We start from the raw sequence: 21,630 nt of genomic DNA, 5'->3' as shown, positions 1-21,630 counted from the left end.
ATTATATAATAGCAAACAAAAATTAAGTCAAACATGGCATCTGAATAGTGAAAAAGTAAAACTAAAAATAATAAAATAAAAAACAGGTTTATAAAGTTTTTGAGAAGTAAAACACTTTTAAAAAAAGTATAAATGAGGATGATAGGAAAGAGAAATACTAGAATATTTGTAAATGTGGGTTACTTAGAGGGAGAAATAATAAAATAATAGTAGGTACAAGGAATTATTGCAATTATTATGAAATCGAACACATATAAAGTCAAATACCATATGGCAGAACTTCAAACTCTGAACACCTTATAATCAAACACACATCAAAGTGGAGCATTTGAGGCACACATATAACAAGTAAAAATTAATTAGTTAAGGCCCGTCTTTAGAGCTGTAAAACTAAACTGATTTTTCATGAAAATTATTGGATACAAACTATTACTAACCAATTGATACAAGCACCATCATATTCACCTGTGCTTAAATATTTTGATTTGTGAATGCACAAGGTCTAATTTTTCATAGCTATGAGCCATGACTTGCAATACCTTCAGCACACCCTCTTACGTCATTACTCTGATAGCTCAAAACATGAACCGATGAAAGCTATTCTCATGCTATTCTCTCTTGTTAGAATGACAGTTGATAAAGCCACTTTCAGAGTATTCCTGTAATGGATCGCTAACACAAAAATGTTTTCAGGCAGTAACCAAACTCTGATGATATCGACACAAGTACACCTTATCAAGTTATCATCATTGCGAGTTTGCGACTACCAAGCAGATAATATGATTTCCAAATTATTGACAAATAAATACTAATCTTTGACAGCCTACTTTACACTGCAACAAATTATTACTCAGGTATACTCACCTACGTATGGAATCAAGAATTGGACATGGAAATTTAAGGTAGTGCCTGAATTTAGATACGGACAAAGAGATACACCAACATATATAGTAAGTAAATGTACTCTGTTTGTTCCTTAATGTTTCTTCCCAATTCATCTAGGTATAAATTCAGCATGAAATCATCCCCCTGATTGATTACCAGCACATCTCATTTACATTTATAATCAAGTACCCTCTTTCTCAAGGAAGATAGAATGAACAAGCAATTTCATCTAAAAGCTAAATATAACATATTAAGACAATCACTAATAATAAGTGAACTTGAACAGCACCACATGACAATCTCCAAATCAACATAAAAGGATGACCATGCTTCTGATGTTGGCATCCTCAAAAACCTGAATATAAATGGGATAGAGGACCAAAACAACACACTTTCTCAACTCAGTCAGGCAGAAGTCAAGAGCATTGCCATTCCGGCCTCTGCGTTCACACAAGTCATGTAAATCCATGTGTGGAAACGAACACTTAAGAGGTTTCTCTGGGTAATCCTTGTCACAAAGAGCTTCAACTGATATATTTGGCCTTCATGTACACTCTGATACAAAATCAGTATAAATCTTCAAATAAATTTCACAAAAACCAATATATTACAGTTAATCTTCGATCTCCAATCAGCAGCAATCACTATTAAATTTACCTCAAACATCAATATACTCCCATTACCCAGTCCTATTTGAAAAGAAGAAACAGGAACAGGGCAGGCAGCAGACACAAGTACTGAAAAATGACAGTTGAGAAAGCCACTTTTGAAGTATTCCTATAATGGATCGCTAGCAATCACTACAATGGTCTATCAGGCGGTAATTAAAATTTGATGATACCTACATGACTACACCTTATCATCATTCAATCATTCAATTATTGACCTTACTAAATACCAATCTTTGACAACCTACTTTACAGTTTACACTGCAACAAATTATGACTCTCGCTCTATCAAAACATATCATCTGAGCTCAATCTACTCTCCCTTATCACATAGGCTTCAGACACTAAGGCCCCAGCAGAACACCATGTAAGACATCATTTGGCAACAACGGCCATTACTATGGCCGAACAGAAGCACTGGGCGACAGTGCCTTCACCTTCAGCCTTCAGTTCATGCAAGTTGCAAGATCGATTGCAATCTTTATACACAACGATGAAACTCGAAATAAGATATCTAAAGCTAGGCAATTAGTATCAAACGTGTGATATGCCTGTTATGACATCAACTAATATTGATTAGCAATTAGTTTGAACCATATAAATCCAAAAAAAGCAGCATATCTGCCTATACTAATTAAGAAAGACTAATAAACAAAGACTATTGATGATCATATGCTACTTCACCCATTAGCCAAACTACTTGATGTACTGAAGCTATTTACTGATGTCAAACCCTTCAGTGAAAAAACTATTGATGATCATATGCTACTTCACCCATTCGCGAATACTTTATACTTATACTAAGACATTGTAGCTTCAATATAGTTCCGGTGTGGCGGTATTGATGATTCAGAATACACCATCACAAACATTGATGAGTTATCATTAGTTCAAATATTGAGCATAATAGCCAAAATCTAATTAAAAAGTGAACTGAAAGAAGATTCACAAAAAATAACGTGAAACTTGACAGCTTTGGCACCGATTCAACACAATTAAAGCTCGCAGAATCGAATCAACCCATAAAAGGAATGAATTGCCTAGAACACAAAGAAAGTTGCACAATTTGGTAAAAACAGAAAAGAAAGAGGAACCTACTTACTAGATAATACAACAAAAGTCAGTCAATAAAACCTGTTTGCCGAAACACTGCGTTTCGAACCTGACGCAGATCCCTACCCTTCAACGTCCTCCCAGCACCTTCAAGCACAGAAGAAGAAAGCACCGGAGACTTTGAAAGTTGACGGGCCACAATCTCGTGAGGAGGCAACATCTCTCCATCATCATCATCAGCAGCAACAACTCCATCGTCAACATCCTCGAAACGTTTCTGACGCCACGAATTCTTCAGCAGCGGTCTCATCGGCACATTCAACGGAGCAGACTGATGGTACTTTTCCGGCAAAGAGAAGATCTGCCGGTCAATGGAAGGCCTCGGAAGATTCGGAATCATCCTCGAAGATGACGGTGGTGGAGGCGGAGAGATCAACGGCTTATGGTTCAAGACAGGTCGGATTTCGTCGCCGGATTCCGGCAATGCGGCAAGGATTCCGAAGGCCTCTGAATTGTATGATTTGTGATGGCGGCGATGGTGAAGAGGAGGTGGTGTTGAGGAGGTGGAAGGAGGGTTTTGGAAATTGGCGCCGGTGAAGAAGACATCGTCTTCGCTGAGCTCGTCCCCGGCATCGATTGAAGAAGGAGGGATTATTTTTAATGTGTTCATGAATCGGTCGGAGGATAACTGCCGTCGGTGCCGGGAGTCCATCACTGTGACACAGGTTTTGCGCCGGCTGAATCTATGGCGAACCGAATGCTTGGTGTTGGTAGCAAATTTTTTATTTTTTCAAATTTTGTTGATGATGTAAATAATTATTGGAATTAGGAAATTTATGAAAATAACACTACAAAAATCACACCATAAATTTCAAAACTTTTATTATAACACCATAAATTTTAAAACTTTTATTATAACACAAAAAAAAAATAAAAAATTGATTTCACCACCACTTAATACTAAGCCAACCACCACCACCGTCGGTGGGTTCCCACCGCCATCACCCAAACCCAACCCATAACCTCCGAAATTGTCACCAAACCACCTTAACCCCAATCTAAACCAGTTGATCTGAAATCCCAGCCCACACCGTCGCCGAATTGAACCACCGTAACCCCGATCTAAACCAACTGAAATCACCGTCACCAAACTCCTCTTCCTTACCCATAACCATCGCCGAATTGCCGAAATCCCAACCCACACCCATACCCAAATCCACAAACCGTCGTACTCCTCTCACCCTCACCCGGACCCAAACCCGTACCCATAAACCAAATCGGGGGCTGGGTATGAGGGACGGTGGTCGACTGATTTAGGTTGATCTGAGGTTGGGCTACGGAATTGGGTGAGCTGGTTTCGTCGGCCGCCAATTGTGGTTGGTAGGGATTGGGTGACGGCGGTGGACAGTGGGATGGGGTGACGACGATCGAAACTGGCACCGTTGGTAGCTGGGGTTTGAATTTAGAATTTTTCCTTTTTTTTAATTTTTTTTTTTCATTTTTAATCCAATGAATAATTGACACGTGTACAAAGTAGGGCCCACTAACGGTTTTTTGGATGACAAAGTTAAGTGGTGGTAAAACCAATTTTTTGGTTTTTTATGGTGTTATAATAAAAGTTTTAAAATTTGTGGTGTTATAATCAAATTTGTGTGATTTTTGTGGTGTTATTTTCTAAAAATTCCTTGGAATTATTTGATGATTTTGTTTTTCGTTTATTATATTTCAGTTTTTCCTTACTATAATTAGTTTTTTGCTTGAACGATACTCTAAATCATCATACAACATTCATACATGACTACATGAGTAATTAGTACTCCCTTAGTCCCCGAAAGAACGACCCATTTGGCCTAATTTTAGTCCCAAAAAGAATGACTCATTTATTTTTCCTAAACACTATTAAAATCATAAAATTACCAATATCCTCAAATATTTTTGTCATGTAGCTCCTTCTCTCTATTTTACCCTTGTATTTTTTTTTCAGATTTTAGTGTCATCTCCTCCCTAAATTTCTAAACTTTTTTTCTCTCTTCTGCCACCATTAATTTTTCTTGTGTTTTCCCGTACATTTTTACTTGCAAATTATTGTTGACTTGTGTTTTCCCATACATTTGTATTTGTATTTGTTATACCTTTGACTATAAAAGATACTCCATCTGTCCCAAAATAATTAACATAGTCAACCTATGCACACATACCGATATACCTCATACTAATTTGACCTTATTTTTATATAATTAAATATTAATCAAAATTATTATAAAAGTTACATTATAAAACTTTATTTCTCCATCCCGTCAAAAACTTTATCTTAATGCAAAGGGGGGTTTTGTTTTCCCTTAAAAAAAGAAAAAAAAAAGTAGAGTTTTGTTAAATTTACTTCATATGCTTTTTTCAAAAATAAATAAATACGAAGTAAAAGAGTAAAGTGTAGCTCAACTCCTCAAGTGGTTAGAATGCTCATTCTGGTTTTAGAAGTAAGTTGTAACTCTTCAAATATTTTTTATTTATTTATTTATTTATTTATTTATTGGGTTTTTTTTTTTTTCTAAACTATGCCCTCAAGGCTATTGAGTTTCTAAAGTGTGCCCCTGTTTTTTCAAAATTACAAGTTGGCCCTCCAACTTAAGTTGTTTAATCAACCGTACCATCTGACGTAAACTCGACGTTAGAATTGTAAATAAATAGGAAGTAATAAGAAGCGGATGAGAAAAAAAATAAGAAATACACCGAGAGCTTGACATATCAACGATTGCTTTTAGAAGATAGAAGGAAAAACAAATGAGAAAATTTGGAAAAAAATGTTAAATGTTAACCTACTTAAATAACTCTAACCCAATATGGGCGTGAAATTTCTCTCTAAATGTGGTAATGAACTGTTAACACAACTACTAACATTGAATTAAGATTATAGGGTACGGTTGAATAAACACTTTAAGTTGGAGGATATATCTTGTAATTTTAAAAAAACATGGACACACCTTAGAAAATCAATAACCTTGGAAGCATAGTTTAGAAAAACCCTCATTTTTTGTTAATAAAAAAAAGTAGGTCCACAACCACGTGTGGAAGCACCGGGAAGAGAGGCGTCGCAAGCAGAAGTTGTTCCATAAAAGTCCAACGTCACGTGGCTGTTCCACCTCTCTTCCGCACGATTAAAACCTCTGGTTCTGGTTTACCAATTATTACTATCCATTTTTGCATCTCTCAATTCTCAACTACAAGGCTCTGAACCTAACATATTCTCCTTCTCTCCTTTTCCTCTAATCCAGTTTTCTCAACTTAACTACAGTTTCAACCCAGAAACCCCACTTTCTCTCTCCTTTTTCTTACTCCACTTCTCCTGTTGCTGTGCACATCTTTCCGAGGTCAGGTCAGTTCACTTTCTCTCTTTTCTCTTCTCTTTGTTAGATTTCTATTGATTTTTAATTTTTAATTTTATTACAAAGAAAGTCAAATTAGGGTTTGGGAAACGGGGCAAGAATCGATCTTTGAGTATAAAGAATCTTATGGAACATGATAATTTGGTTACAGATTAGGGTTACTATTACTATTATTATCATTATAACATTTGTTCGTAATATGATTTGATTGCTGGGAAAATTGATTGATTGATTGAAGTTGAGAATAGTAGATGAATAATAACATTTGTTCATATGCTTTGGATTGCTGGGAAAACTGATTGATTGATTGAAGTAAGAATAGTAGATGAATAATAACATTTGTTCATATGCTTTGGATTGCTGGGAAAATTGATTGATTGATTGAAGTTGAGAATAGTAGATGGTGTTTGTTGTTTGAAGGGTGTTTGGTGTGTTTGTTTTGTTTGATAATAGGAGGGGATTAAATAAAATTGGAGGCCTGGGTCTCATGAGAATTCTCAGGGGAATGCAGAAATCGATTTGCTCTGATAAACACAACAAAGCTAAGGAACCAGGCTGGACCACATCATTCAGTCCTAAAGTTAGGACTCGTGACAAACTCGCTGTCAATATTTGATTATTGATTTTACAATACCAACTCAGTCATGACCAGGATTTTGGTTCAGCGTGGGAGTTCTTCTTCCAACCAGACCCGCTCTTCATCTCAGACTGCTCCTAATCATGTCGTTGCTGTTCCTGATGAACAAGTTGTTGTCAATGATTTGCCTGAAACTGGTATTGCTGATGAAAGCTTTGATCAGACTAGGAGTGTGGGGGATGATGCTGCCGATAATGTGATTACTGGCAACGATGAAAGTCAAGTGGATTTGACGAGAGGCTTTACTGGCCTAGATGTCGTTGACCAGGATGGTTGTGAGAATGATGATTTCTCTGCTGATACTCTTCAAACTGGAACGCAAACTCAGAGCTCGCAACCCCCTCCTCCTCCTATTCCGCCTCCAATACCTTCTGGTTCAAACTCTGTTTTCAGGAGATTTGTGTCAGGCACTTCAGATTCTCCTCGGATTGGACCGTCTAGAAGACCTTCTGCATGGCCTGCTCCTCCTAGGACTACCCCTTCTGCATCAAGACCATCCTCGCCAAGATCACATTGTGAAACTGAGGGCTACAATAGTGCCGATGAGCAAACTCCCACCTTTGGATCCTCTTTTTACGACCTTGTAAGTTCTTTTGTATCCTTTTCTTCATTGTCTAAGCAACATGCTTGTACACTTTAAAAATTATCCTTTGTTTTTGTTTAAATGGAAACGTGATTACATTTGGTGGCACACATGTCATAAAACACAAAGTTGTCTCTCATGCCTTATCAATTTGGATCAACACATGAAATATTTGAATACCACGTCTTGGTCTAGGGGAATATGACATGCTAAGTCTTGCAGTTGTTTAATAATTGTTTCTTGAAAACCAGAACGTCAAATTATTCATTTGATACCTGCCTGATATTGGCTGTAGTGACAAGTGAGGATAGTGTAATCCCATGATTTTCTTAAGTGCTCATATACTGCTTGAATCTGATGTTTGTACTTTTGGTGGTTTCCTTTTAGAACAATAGAGTCATTGTTAGACAGTTTCTTTTATGTTTTGGTAGTGTTCATGGTCTGCAGATGGTACCTGTACGATGTTATCAGTGTCTATGAGTCCTATGACAGTGTTCTAGAATGGCTTAACAGAGAACTCTTGTATTGGTTCATTTTTGGATTATATTAGAGTTTCTTATATAAGCTTATTTATTATCCTTGGATTGCTTATGATGCTCAATTTGTCACATTTCAAGATGCTATTGAAGACTTGGGAACTATTTTTGGGTCTCATATTTCTTATCTTATTTTATCTCTATTACAGGAGAGAGAGCGACAGTTTGAGATTGATATTAGACGTGCTAAAGGTTTGGAAGTTAAAAGAATGCTGGAGGATGGTAATTGTTTATTTAGAGCTGTTGCAGATCAGGTCTATGGGGATTCAGAGGCATATGATTTGACCAGGCAGATGTGTATAGATTATATGGTAGGGGGCTTTACGTATTTTATGTTTTTTGGTGAAAATTTTTCCTTGCTTTCTGGAGAATAGCTGCATTAGAATTGCTCATGTGTTCAGATCATGAAGTCTTGTGAATATTGAAGCAGTTGCTTCAGTCAACTCTATTTTATCTATTGTTTTTCGATTTTTCATAAGTCAACAAGGTGGATGGTGAAATAGAAGGCTGAACTGGAAATTTGTTTCGAGGGGGGCAAGTTGATTATGTATATTTACTGTTTAATTTTTGTAATTTTTTTTTATATATACAACTATTTTTCTATTGCTTGTCAATTTTTTTGATGTTATGGGGAGGACAGCAGCTTGCACCAATCACCTCTATCTCTGCTTCTGCTGCTGTGTTGCCCATGCAGCTCTCACAGTTCCATTCAGTGGTTATGGATATTCTGTTTTCTTCTCATTCACCACATCCCTTAATCTCATGTATGCAGGAGCGCGAGGAAGATCATTTTTCACAGTTTATTATAGAAGGCTTTACATCCTATTGTAAGAGAAAGCGAAAAGACAAGGTGTGTACTACCATAACTCTACATTTCCACTGCTTTCTCTTCTATACATGTGCTCCTCCACAATTCATATTGGCTCTCGTCTTCCCTTAACCCCCCCCCCCCCCCGGTCCCTCTCACTTTCCAAACATGCCACTTTTATTACAGAAAATATTATAATCAAGTCTGCTAAATGACCACCACCTCTTCTGGTCTCATCACACCGTCATATCTCCTATATCTTCTCCTGGCCTATGGCTGTTACTCTGTTATTTAGCTAACTAAAGTTGTACAATTGAAACATTTGGGCTGATTTGGCCATTTGATCTGAAGAATGTTGAGGAGATTTGAATAACTTGAGATTTTTCTTTTTTGTTGGTGGTTGCTTAGGTGGTGACATGGTTTATTTTTGTTCTTTTTGTTTTTTGCTGGTTGATGTTGTTGCATGGTGGGGAAGGGCAGCAGTGGTGAGGTCAGGTTGCAGTGACAATATGATGCCACTCTGCCAGTGCTTAAAGAGCCTTTTTTTTTATTTTTTTTTTAAATAATTTGTTGATTATATTATGATTTCAGGGGTGAGGATGGAAGAAATCCACCTCCCACTTACCTTGGGGGTTGAGGGTGGGCTTCATATTTATGAGTTTGATATTCCAAATCCGTATGTGTTTTTTTTATTTATTTATCTATTTTTTTTATTATAAAAAAAAAGTACACCGAATGGCTCCTGGTGGTCGCTTAATGTATTTCAAAATCCAAATCAGTATGGGATATATAAAAAAAAAACCAAAGCCCCCTTTTCTCTTTTGCAGTGTGTCTGAATTGTGTTTGATATGATTGGCTCCTGGTAGTTATGTAATGGAAGATAGTCTTGACATGTATTCTAATTATAGGAAGAAAGGAGTTCTCATGTGTGCCGAACTAGTCTTATGGAATTTACCCCCCCCCCCTTTTAGCGTGGAGTATCCTATTCGTCTACCATAGATAATGTTTTCTTTTCTTTATTGTCTTCTTGGTGGCAGGTTTATGGAAACAATGCGGAAATTCAAGCCTTATCTGAGATGTATAATCGACCCATACATATATATTCTTATAGCACAGGTGAGTTCCATTATTGATCACGTGTTTGATTTTGTGATGTGACCTTGAATTGTCTCGTGGTTTTCATCATGTCAATGTCTCTACCTATCTAATGCAGAGCCTATTAACATATTTCATGGAAATTATGACACTGATGTGCCTCCCATTCGGCTAAGTTACCATAATGGCAATCACTATAATTCACTTGTGGATCCCCGCCGATTGAGTGTTGGTGCAGGGCTCGGATTTAGCTGTCTCCGGGGGGTAAGTGCTCATTTAAATGCGTGTTAAATCTTTTCATCTGTTAATCTTGATTGATAAGGGACTTGTATTTAATTTAAGTACCATAATTTCTATTTGATTGGAAGCTGTCTATTTTCTTTCTAGCTATGATGCTCAAATTTAGCCATTCAGGCATACTTTGGTATGGATTCAAGAGTTGGCCATGGAATATTAAGAAGTGCCTGAAATTAGATATGGACTTAGGGAAACATTAGTTCCAACATAAATACTACCTCCGTAAAATGTTATGTGCAACTTTATTTGTAAGATATAAAATATTCCAAAGTTGCACATAACATTTAACGGAGGTAGTAGTAATTAAATGTACTCGTTTAGTTTCTTTTTTTTTTTGAAAGAAACTCGTTTAGTTTCTTAATGTTTCTTCCCACTTAATATAAATACAAATTCCAAGGAAATGAGGAGATAGAGTGTAAAGGTGAGGTTTTGTTTTGTTTTGTTTTTTTTTTTTTTTTTTTTATATATATATATAAAAAAAAAAAAACACAGCAATGAGAATGTGGCTTTGAGATGGTTTGAAATTGGGCAGGTCCAACAAGTGGGACGAGAGAGGGTAGAAAGGGAAAAATTACTTACCAAATAAGGAGTAAAAAATAATGGGAAGAGCTTTAAGGAATGTCCTGAACCATGGTGCAAAAGTATGGCCACATCGTTTCAGCTGGGCTATATCATGAAAGGTTTTCCATTGTCTGAACCAAAATCGTCTTGTTCAGTACAATGTTTGTAAAAACCTGAATCAAATGTTAAACCCGATTTACCCCACATTGAACATTATGTCCCATGTTTCACTAAAGTTACTTGTTGTTCATAGATATAGTGAAAGATTCCTCGTCTCCCCAATCGTAGTTTTAAAAATTAAAAAGGTCAAAATTAGTATACAATCCTAAAAAACTTTGAAATCAAATTCGCATGACAGCCACGACACACTTCGTGATCAATGCATCTTTCTTTTACCATGACATCATGACTGTTCCTGTGATCGCAACTAATACTGTATTTTTAAACCATGGTTCATCCTGATCGTGGGAAGAACTTTGAGGAATGGATTGAGCATAGTATTATTATATCTGAAATTTCTAATCTACTTTTTTAGACTTCATTTTTTCTGTGAGATAGGAATAGTTTGCTAGAATAAAAATTTCTGATTAATAAAATTCAAAAGAAGTTAGAAGTAAAAGTTGTATGGGTAAAGTAAAACATTAAAAAAAGTTATAAGCAATTTCCAACTTCCCACTTCACTGTAAACCTATCATGAGGGAGAGAGAGAATTGGTCAGTAGCCATGCGGGTTCTGCTTTCGTATTACCTTACTGAAATGACATTGAGGCAGTGGGAAGAACCTATTGTATGTTGTGGAAGAGTAATTGAGCTATGCTTTGTTTTTTGTTATTTTTTTTTTCATTATGTCTGTTTCTAGAAGAGAAGCGTCCGTTTTGTTTTAATTCAAGTCAGACCTATGTCCCATGCATGTACCCTGGTCAGTTCATGTCAATATGGTACTTCAGTCTGAGCATCAAAGCTTGCTAGTGTAGTACTCCCTCCGTTCCTAACACTTTGTTTTGATAGAGAAAATGCAACGGACTACGTGGTACGATAAATATAGATGAAAGGCAGGTTGATTGATTGAAAGCTTAAAGCTTGCGTAAATTATAACAATGGCTTTAGACCATGACTCTCCAAGTGTTTCTTACAATTTTCTGCATACCTTCTCTACTTTAGACTCCCTCTACTTATACTACTACAATTGATACATAAATGGACAAAAGCCTTAATTGCTAATTTACTACAACTTATCAATAAGCTAGAGTTACCACAGTTAAAAGAGCTAATACACCAAAACATGCTCCCTGCCATTATCAGAGGACCGTTGCTTGTGTAGGTGGTGGAGAAGTGTTCTGCCGCTTCTGCTGTTCTTGTTCCCTCCTTGGTCTCCTGCTGTACACTAAAATAGGTGGAGATTGTGGGTGTATTGCAATACCGCCCCCCAAAAGAGCCACCTTGTCCTCAAGGTGGAAGCTCGGAAATTGCTCTTTGATTGCCACGACATCTTCCCATGTAGCCTCGAATTCGGGGGCCCCAAGCCACTTGATTAACACCTCCACTCTGCCTTGATGTCCTCCCTTGCGTCTAATTTCCAGCACCTCTTCGGGTTCCACTACCATCTCCAACTCCGATGACAATTGAATTGGAATAGTAGGAGAAGCAGGAATATTGCCTATGGCGCGCTTCAATTGAGAGACGTGAAAAAAGGGTGAATGCGACATTGCTCCGGTAGAAGTAGCTTATATGCGACTTGACCGTCACGTTGCACCACGTCATATGGTCCATAAAAACGAGCCGCCAATTTCTCAAATGGTCTCTTTGCCAAGGACTTTTGACAGTATGGCTGGAGTTTAAGGAAAACAAAGTCCCCCACTTGAAATTCTTCTTCCTTCTTCCTTCTTCCTTCTTCCTTCTTCCTTCTTCCTTCTTCCTTCTTCCTTCTTCCTGACGCTTCCCATTTGCATTCCGCTTCATAATCTGCTGGGCACGCACTAAATTCAACTTCAATTCATCTAGCACCAGGTCCCTTTCTTGTAACATTTCATCTATTGTCCCAACCGTGGTCTGTCCTGCTCCCACTTTAATCAATTTGGGGGGATCTCTGCTGTATACTGCCAAGGAAGGAGTGACCTGTGTTGCGGAGTGTGGGGTAGTATTATACGAATATTCGGCTCACGGAAGCCACCTTGCCCAAGACTTGGGTTCTAGGTTGCACTGATACGGATACGGGGACAAAAATGGATACGGGGACGGGATACGACAATTTTTTTTTCAAAAAACGGGTACGGCTCAGATATAGCAAAAAAAAAAACCAGCAAAATATAAATCTATTTAAAAAAAAAAAATCCATACAACACAACTTAGAAGAAATACTACGGAATTTAATGTCTTAAAGTGCTAAAATTCTTAAAAACATAAATAAAAGCGGTAAATTTAATCTTCAGCGATCATATTTCTTTCCAGATAAAAACTTTAAGAGAGAGGTTCGCAAACTCTAGAAATCCATTCAACTGCACCGGACAATGTAAAAAAAAAAAAAAAAAAAAAAAAAAATCACCTACTGACATTCTCAATTAATGTCAATACAATTCACTATAATATCAACAACAAATAAAAACAATTAAAAAAGAAAACAAAACACTTACACGAAAAAAGAAGAGAGTCAGAAAGAAAGAAAGAAACACTTACTGAAGCCTCGCAGGTGGGTCCTGGCGAAGAAGAAGCCGGCACCGCCTTGAACCAAGCGTCGACTGTCGTAGCCTCCAGGTAAGTTTTGTTCTGATTTGGTTTTTTTTTTTTTTTTTTTTTTAAAAAAATGGGCTGGGCTTCTTGGGTACGGCAGAATTTGGGATTTCCAGTACCCGAAACGTTTCCAATCATGACCCTAGCCGTCCCCTAAATGACGTGCCGTACCACTTTTGATGGGGACGGATTGGGGAAGTATCCTAGTCGGCCCCGTCGCGTACCCGTCCCCAATACGTTTTGGGTACGAGAGACTGCAGTCCAGCGCTGTACCCGTGCATCATTGCTTGGGTTTCCCTCCCGCGAAACATCGAAGGTACGTTTTGTTCACCACCTCCGACTGCCCATCTGTTTGGGGGTGGTAGGACGTGCTTCGCTTCAAATCAGTCCCCTGCATTCGAAATAACTCTCTCCAGAAAATACTCAAAAACACCGTCCCTATCCGAAACAATGGTGGATGGAACACCATGAAGTTTGACCACCTACTTAACGAACACCTCGGCCACCGTGTATGTAGTAAAAGGGTGTTTAAGCCCAATGAAGTGGGCGTACTTCTACAACCTATCCACCACCACGAATATGGTATCCACTCCCTTCGATCGAGGCAAACCCTTGATGAAATCCATACTTATGTCTTCCCATATTTTTTCCGGAATAGGTAGTGGTTGCAACAACCCCCCCGGTGTTTGTTGGGAGTGTTTGTTCCTTTGACAAATTAAGCAGCTTCGAATATAATTCATCACATCTTTTCTCATTCCTCCTTAAAACCAATCCGCCCCGATTTCAAATAAGTTTTGGTCTCACCGACGTGTACCCCTTCCGGTGAGTCATGATAGACTCGAAATAGGGCTGTTTTGTGCACCGAATTCGTTGGAATTACAACCCGACCCCTTTATAGCAACTGATAATTCTCCACCGTGTAGCCATGGAGTCCCTGCCCTTTTTCTACTTCAGCAGTTAATTTATGAATTTCCCCGCTCTTTGCAATTTCCTCCTTAAAGGCCTCCCAGTCTACCAATTGCGTGGCCACAATCGCATTATATTCTCTTCCGTCTTCGGCCTTGCCACGCCTTAAGAGGGCGTCCGCCACCCTATTGGCCACCCCGGGCTAGTATTGCAACTCAAACTCAAATCCCACCAATTTACGAACCCATTTCTGAAATTCCATCCCGATTTCCCGTTGTTGTGTTATATATTTGAGGCTCTGTTGATCGCTTCGAATCGTGAATTTCCGGCCAATAAATAGTGCTTCCACCTCTCAATTGCGAGACATACCGCCATAAGCTCTTTTTCGTAAATTGACTTACCTTGACCCCTAGGGCCGAGCACCTTACTAAAAAAGCCACTGGTTTTCCTCCTTGCATCAACATCGCTCCGAGGCCGTACCCGAAGCAACCGACTCCACAACAAATTCTTTCGAAAAATCAGGCATGGTGAGCACGGGAGCCGAGATCATGGCTTGTTTCAAGGCCTGAAACGCCTCGTCTGCCGCCGCCGGTGACCACCGGAAACTATCCTTTTTGAGTTGCTCTGTTAATGGTCTTGCGATGTGTGCAAAGTGATGAATGAACTTCTTGTAGTATCTTGTTAACCCCAAAAAACCCCTCAAATCCCTCAATGACTTCGGTTTGGGCCAAGTAATCATAGAGCCCACTTTCTCCTGATTTACTGCAACCCCCTCATTAGAAATGATGTGGCCCAAGTAAGCCACTTTGGGCATTCCAAACACGTTTTTTTTAATTTGCGAACAGCGAGTTTTTCTAAAGTGTTGCTAACACTAATTTCACGTGAACAATATGATCATCTTCAATAGCACTATATACTAAAATGTCATCAAAGAAAACAAGTACGAATTTACGCAAATAGGGTCGGAATACCTCATTCATAAGAGCTTGAAAAGTCGTCAAAGCATAAGTGAGACCAAAAGGCATGATAAGAAATTCATAGTGCCCCTCGTGTGTCCTAAAAGTGGGCTTGTGGGTGTCTTTCGGTCGAACTAATATTTGATGGTAGCCGGCCTTAAGATCGAGTTTCAAGAACATTCGTGCACCATGTAACTCATCTAGCAACTCGTCGATTACCGGAATGGGGTATTTGTCGGGGACGGTCTCCTTGTTAAGTGCCCGGTAATCTACGCAAAATCTCCACGACCCGTCCTTCTTCTTGACTAAGAGCACCGGACTCAAAAAAGGACTCGTGGAGGGCCTTATGATACCCGCTTGCAACATCTCTTCGATGAGTTTCTCTATCTCATCCTTTTGGAATTGTGGATAGCGATAAGGCCTACCACTAATCGGGTTACTACCTTCCTTGAGAACTATGGAGTGTTCATGACCCCTAGTTGGAGGTAACCCACTTGGACTCTCAAAAACCACGGCAAATTCTTCTAACACCCCCTTCAAAAAATCTGGCGGCCCACTGATTTTCGGCCCGTCTTCATTTGGGGTGCCCACTTGCTTCTCAACCTTTTTCATTTCCACCAATATGCCCCCTTCTTCTTTTCTCAATGTTCTAATCATAGCCTTAAGAGTAATTCCCGCTTTCGTTAGGCTTGGATCCCCTCTAATCACCAAAGTCTTCCCATTCAAGGAAAAACTCATTTCTTGTAACTTCCAATTTGTGAGTACGGTTACCAATTTTTCGAGCCATTGTATTCCCATGATCACATCCGAATTGCCCAACTTAAGAGGCAAAAAATCCTCCTCTATCTCAATTCCATCTCCCAACTCCACACATACTCCTTTACATTGCTCCTTCCCTTTGATATTCTCCCCGTTCCCAAGTGAAATGCCAAAACTAGTGTCGCCGAATACAACTAACCCAAGGCTCTCGACGGTTTGCAATTATATGAAATTATGTGTGGCACCCAGGTCGATCATGACTACCACCGATTGTCCCTTGGTCTTCCCCTTGAGCCTCATTGTTTTTGGATTAGATAACCCGACAATTGAGTTAATCGAAACGGAAACTGGGGTCTCTTCACACTCCAACTCCGGTGCCTCCATTGTCGTGAACTCCTCTCCGTCTTCCTCTTCCACTAACAACACGCTAAGTCCCTTAGCTCCACAAACATGGGTAGGTCCGGTCCACCTCCCATCACATCTTAAACATAGGCCCTTAGCTTGTTTCTCCTGCATTTTGCACCCCTTGAACTAAGACGAGTTTGGGTGAGGTCGGTTTTGGTGAGAGTTGGCTGGTTGATTTAACTCTCTGGGAAGTTTGGCTGGGTTGGTAACTGTGGGTTGGGTTACTTCTGTTTGGGCTGAAGGTTTGGGCTAGTGTGGTATTGTAATGTAGGTTGGGCTGATTTGTGGGCTGGTAAGGCTAGGTCGACCCAGACCCGAGGATTGTGGTTGCGGGGCTCCTATTGAAATAGGAGTAAGGTCCGGGCTTGGTGAACACTCCACCCGATTTCTTGAACCCGGCGACCCGGTTTCGTTCTTCGACCCGCACCGCCAAATCCATAGCTTCGTCCAATGTTATCGGATTCAACATCCGAATTTCTGCTTTCACTTCTTCTCTCAGACCGTTAATAAAATGAGCTTTTAGAATGTTCTCTGGTATGTCGGAAAGAGGTGCCGCCTTCTCAATGAACAACCTCCGGTACTCCACCACGGTGGTGGTTTGTTGTACAGCCAGCCATTGCTCGTGCAACGAGCCCGCGTTAATTGGCCGGAATTGGTTTAGTACCCGCAACTTCAAATCCTCCCAAAGCACCAGCGGCCGGCGACGGTGCTCCCACTGGTACCACCTTAGCGCGTTCCCGTCAAGCGCCACTACCGCCGCTTGTATTTTCTCCGGCTCACAGTGTTGATAAAACTGAAAAAATTGCTCCCCCCTTAAAATCCAACCATCCGGGTCGGTCCCGTCAAACGTGGGTATGTCCAACTTGCAGAACTTCCAATTGTTGCGGTGTTTCTGGTTGTTCTCTTGGTGGCGAAACGCACCACCCAGTCCAGTCTCCCAGTTGCCGAAATGGAGGCCATTGAAGCCCCCTATTCCGATTGGAGTTTCTCCGTGCGGCGGTTGCTCCACCTCTTGTTCAGCCCCTACTGGTTGCGTCGGCGGGTTACCCAAGGCTTTAAGGGCGCTGCGAATTTCATCCATGATCTTGTCTTGTCGGCTTGTCGTCATGTTAACTTGTTGGGTTATGTCTTGCCGGAATCGATCCATTTTACCCTCCAATGATTGCCTCACCTTATCAATGGGTTCGTCCTGCTTCTTTAACAAGTCTGCTGGAGTGAGTTTTCCCCTTCACCGAGTTTCTTGAAAATTTCTTCCACCCTTTCTTCGAGCGCCGCCACTCGCTCCGGCGTCACGGTCAACGGCGTCGGAGGCATGTCGGCTCTGATACCAAGTGCAACGGACTACGTGATACGATAAATATAGATGAAAGGCAGGTTGATTGATTGAAAGCTTAAAGCTTGCGTAAATGATAACAATGGCTTTAGGCCATACTCTCCAAGTGTTTCTTACAATTTTCTGCATACCTTCTCTACTTTAGACTCCCTCTACTTATACTACTACAATTGATACATAAATGGACAAAAGCCTTAATCGCTAATTTACTACAACTTATCAATAAGCTAGAGTTACCACAGTTAAAAGAGCTAATACACCAAAACATGCTCCCTGCCACTAATCAGAGGACCGTTGCTTGTGTAGGTGGTGGAGAAGTGCTCTGCCGCTTCTGCTGTTCCTGTCCCCTCCTTGGTCTCCTGCTATACACTAAATTAGGTGGAGATTGTGGGTGTATTGCAGAGAAATGGAGGGAAAGGAAGAAAAGAGAAGAAGGGATGCATCATCCTTTGTTTGGATATCTAATGCAAGGAGGGAAGGAAAGGTAAAGGAAAGGATCCATTTTCCTTCCACTTTTATAAACAAAATCCCTCCATTGTTGGAGAGATTTGGAAGGAAATTGGAATGTCACCTTCTCCTTCTTCTCCCCTCCCTTTCATCTTTTTCCTTTCCCTTTCTTTCCCTTCACTATTGTTATCCAAACATAGTATAAAAGATTGCTCCAAACCACATATTCATTTTTTTTAAGAAGCAAAGCAAATTATGTGCAAAAATTGACGAGGAGAGAGATAGAGAGAACAAATAGGATTGCAAGTGGGATATTTTACCAAGTAAGGTATACCATTCTGGGGTAATCTTTTAGGGTCGTAATTTTTTTGGTATATGGGATAATCTTGTAGGAACGGTGCAAGTATTTTTTTGACTGGCACACGCTTTTTTTATTTGGCCTGTAAAGCTGTCATGGCCACAATTTGTTCACAGCCTATTTAGTCTCAATTAAGTTGAGTCATAATGGGATTGTATAAAACACATGTATTTGAGGATAAATCTTCATTACCAAAGACATTGTCAATGGACTTACTTACAAGATTGTGTATTATTACTATTATGTTAACTTATAATGCTGAATGTGTTTAAGCTAGAAAGTATTTGTAGAATGGATCTTTTATTCTTAAACTTTCTCCCCCTCTTCATAGTTGTTGATGTTGAAATGCAAGTTTGCCAAAGCTAAATAATTATAATTATGATCTTGTGGATGTAATATATCTTCTCTCTCTTTCAGAGAAATGTGGACAAGGATCAGGTAAAAGCTGCCATAAAAGCTCAGCAAGACCAACAGTTGGACAATGTTTGTATCTTACTATCATTTTCATAAACATTTTGCTCTTTATGGTAAACTGCATAAAAATCTGATATATTCATCTTACTGTACAGGCACTGTTGGCTGAAGGACGATTTTACTCCGATCTTGAGCTCACAGAAAAGGAAATTGAGCGTATGGTAATGGAAGCTTCTCGAGCCGAATATCTAGCTGGTAACAAATCAAAGCAACATGTTGGTCAAAGAGAATCCTCAACATCTAGTGCTGAACCATCATCCTCCGGAGCCAGTAAGCCCTTGTCCCTGTCTTGGTCTTCTGGTTATCAAATATATATATATATATATATATATATATATATATATATATATATATATATATATTGCATTTTGCAACTATCGTGTTGGTTTATGTAATTTGAAACAGGGTATCGTCACTACAGTGAAGCTGCTGCCTTTTTTGAGAATGTTCTGTTGGCCTTTTTGCAGTAACAATTTTCAAACATTTTTATCCCTTTATGTACCAAAAGCCTCCATCAATTACCGACTAGTTGGCATTACAAAAACATAGTTAGCTAAGTTTTTGCTACCTTGTTGGCGAACCTTTCCCTATATACACTTAGGCTTAGTGCTTGGTACATGGTAGTGACCCTAGCAGCTCCCTGCATTTAGTATGAATTCTGTTAATTTGGTTTTATGCGATGATTAACATTAAATTGTGTTAAAAATTAAGTAATGTCAGCAATCTCAGCATGCTGTGCATTTCTCATAGGCATTTATGATTTCTTTCTTCCTGGCATTTTCTGATGCTCACGAGGATTGTTTTAATCTTAAAATGTAGTGCATCTCTTTTATTGGTGGTTGTTGGCTAATAGTATCTAAACAATGGAAACAGGGCAACCTGATGGTGAGAATGAAAAAGAAAGTGGTTCGCCTGATACAATGCTGAGCAGCAGCATGCAGGTTGTTCTGTCAATGGGATTTGGCTACCTGCAGGTCATTGAAGCCTACAGTATATTTGGAGATGATGTTGATTCTATAGTCTGTTATTTGTTAGAGACTAGCAGTAGCAACAGGCGCAAAGGGAAGGCTACCGAATGAGTTAGTGCCTATATCATTTGTGTATGTGAATTAATTTGTGTTGGACTTGTTTGTCTTAATCCATCCTTTTTCCCAAGTTGATGTGCAATTATTGTATTCATTTCCAAAGTTAGATTAATTAAATACTATTGTGGTCCATATTGTCTTGATTCTCTATGTTTGCACTCTTTGACAAAATCACAAAACATTGGTTGGTAAGAGAAACACCATTTCAAGCCACATCAAGTGATGCTTAGTGTTGAAGAAGATAATTCAAAGTTGAAAGCAGATGAGTAGACGGGTGTTCAGTAGGTTGGAGCAACTGATAATTGGTTTGAACTTTGGAAGTCTTGGTCTAAGGCTGTATTTGTAGTAAGATTGTAATTTGTACTGGGGTACCTGCATTACTAAACCATTATCTGGGTAATTAAATTTAAGGTCCCAAAATTTTTCAAATACGTAGTATATCAATTCTAGTTCTAGTAATTAAATTTGGACAATTTTGGTTCGAATGACTACAGAAAAATATGGCATTTGTACATTTTAGGTTATGTTATTTTTAAGCTATTACTCCGGATGATGCTCCTTTCGATATTAAATAACTATTCAAGAGCTACAACTTCGTACAAAAAGTGCGCTCTATTTGTCCATGGAAGGTCTCACAAGCTAGCCATAAATTCCTATGGAGTATTTCACTTGCTTATACCTTTCTACTGGAATTGTTGCTAAGTTTTCTTTCTGCGTCTGCTCATGCTGTAGGGAATATCCTTAGTAAGATAACTACGATACTTCTAAGGATTTGAAGCCATTAGGTCACTTAAATTTGAAGTCCTTTCACATTTTTCTTTAATACGAAGGGTGTGTTTTGTTCAGCTTAATATTAGTTCAATTCTACTCAGCTCCAATCAGTTTAACTTAACTCAACTTCAATTAGTTTAGTTCCTAATTTCTTCCTCTCGTAAACAGTTCATTTCAGCTCTATTCAGATCAGTACAATTCAGTTCAACTCCAATTAGTTCAACTCCAATTATTTTCAGTAAATCGGCAGTCTCGAAGTAAGAGTTTTTTTTTTTTTTTAAGAAAAAGGTTTAGGTGTTTTATTTTGGTTTAGGAAAAATTGAAAACCCAAACTAAAATCAGTTTTTATTTTTTATTTTTTATTTTTAAATCGAAAACCAAAAACGTAAAATGACCTCAGACGAGCCGCGGTTTAATTTAACAAAGCAATAATGCCAAGTCACAATTCATTAAGTCAATGCAATAGTCATATACTCTATAAAAGCATAGAACTGCTAGTTTCTATATATAGGACGACTAATGAGCCCCCACGACCCACGTGATGGGAATCAACTCCTCGTAGGCCCTCATTCCTGTGATAGGGTGGGGGTTTGTGGGAGGCCTTCCCCTATACTTCGTGTATATATATATATATATATTTATTTATTTATAACAACTAATGATGTTAGAAATAGGTTCTTGTTTTTTATTGATGCTTATCAAACTAACCACCGAGCAGACATGCATAATGTCCTTTTAACAAATGGAATTATTGAGTAGTATCTACGATAAGTTCTCACTACTCTCTAATATCAATTCTCTAATTGATATTGAATAGATATACCACTTTCTAAAAGGTAGTATCTACCGAGCAACGGAGAGTAGTGAGAACTTATTGTAACATAAAATGGTCTCCGGTTGATAC

The 21,630-nt window shown here is 38.9% G+C and overlaps 2 protein-coding genes across 5 annotated transcripts; one reads left to right on the top strand and one right to left on the bottom strand.

The window, feature by feature from the left end:
- Nucleotides 1-95: 95 nt before the first annotated feature.
- LOC110683603 lies at nt 96-4,764 on the bottom strand. Of its 2 annotated transcripts, none has more exons than XM_021860004.1 (2): nt 2,688-4,764; nt 96-1,440 (listed from the first exon to the last, which is right to left on the bottom strand). In XM_021860004.1, the coding sequence occupies exons 1-2, from the start codon at nt 3,316-3,318 to the stop codon at nt 1,430-1,432; spliced, it is 642 nt and encodes a 213-aa protein (XP_021715696.1). In that variant the 5' UTR covers nt 3,319-4,764; the 3' UTR covers nt 96-1,429. The 2 variants fall into 2 exon arrangements, with proteins under 2 accessions (XP_021715696.1, XP_021715695.1); XM_021860003.1 differs by having other exon boundaries at nt 2,656-4,763.
- A 970-nt stretch (nt 4,765-5,734) lies between these two features.
- LOC110683601 (OTU domain-containing protein 5-like) lies at nt 5,735-20,384 on the top strand. 3 transcript variants are annotated; one of them, XM_021860000.1, is made up of 9 exons: nt 5,735-5,979; nt 6,443-7,209; nt 7,895-8,056; nt 8,518-8,595; nt 9,591-9,669; nt 9,767-9,912; nt 18,814-18,879; nt 18,966-19,140; nt 19,744-20,384. In XM_021860000.1, the coding sequence occupies exons 2-9, from the start codon at nt 6,634-6,636 to the stop codon at nt 19,947-19,949; spliced, it is 1,488 nt and encodes a 495-aa protein (XP_021715692.1). In that variant the 5' UTR covers nt 5,735-5,979; nt 6,443-6,633; the 3' UTR covers nt 19,950-20,384. The 3 variants fall into 3 exon arrangements, with proteins under 3 accessions (XP_021715692.1, XP_021715693.1, XP_021715694.1); XM_021860001.1 differs by having other exon boundaries at nt 5,735-5,974; nt 19,744-19,949; XM_021860002.1 differs by having other exon boundaries at nt 6,501-7,209; nt 19,744-19,949.
- The last annotated feature ends 1,246 nt before the right edge of the window (nt 20,385-21,630 follow it).

Source organism: Chenopodium quinoa, unplaced genomic scaffold (genome assembly GCF_001683475.1).
Source record: "Chenopodium quinoa cultivar QQ74 unplaced genomic scaffold, ASM168347v1, whole genome shotgun sequence".
Taxonomy (NCBI): domain Eukaryota; kingdom Viridiplantae; phylum Streptophyta; class Magnoliopsida; order Caryophyllales; family Amaranthaceae; genus Chenopodium; species Chenopodium quinoa.
The sequence above is the reverse complement of the archived record's forward strand: the minus strand, read 5'-3'. Positions and strand labels throughout refer to the sequence as shown.

Bases quoted from the DNA above. Each gene is read 5' to 3' on its own strand.
- LOC110683603 (XM_021860003.1), bottom strand. From the start codon at position 3,318: ATGGACTCCCGGCACCGACGGCAGTTATCCTCCGACCGATTCATGAAC.
- LOC110683601 (XM_021860000.1), top strand. From the start codon at position 6,634: ATGACCAGGATTTTGGTTCAGCGTGGGAGTTCTTCTTCCAACCAGACC. The intron at 8,057-8,517 runs GTAGGGGGCTTT...TCATGTATGCAG, and splicing joins AGATGTGTATAGATTATATG to GAGCGCGAGGAAGATCATTT. The intron at 8,596-9,590 runs GTGTGTACTACC...TCTTGGTGGCAG, and splicing joins AGAGAAAGCGAAAAGACAAG to GTTTATGGAAACAATGCGGA.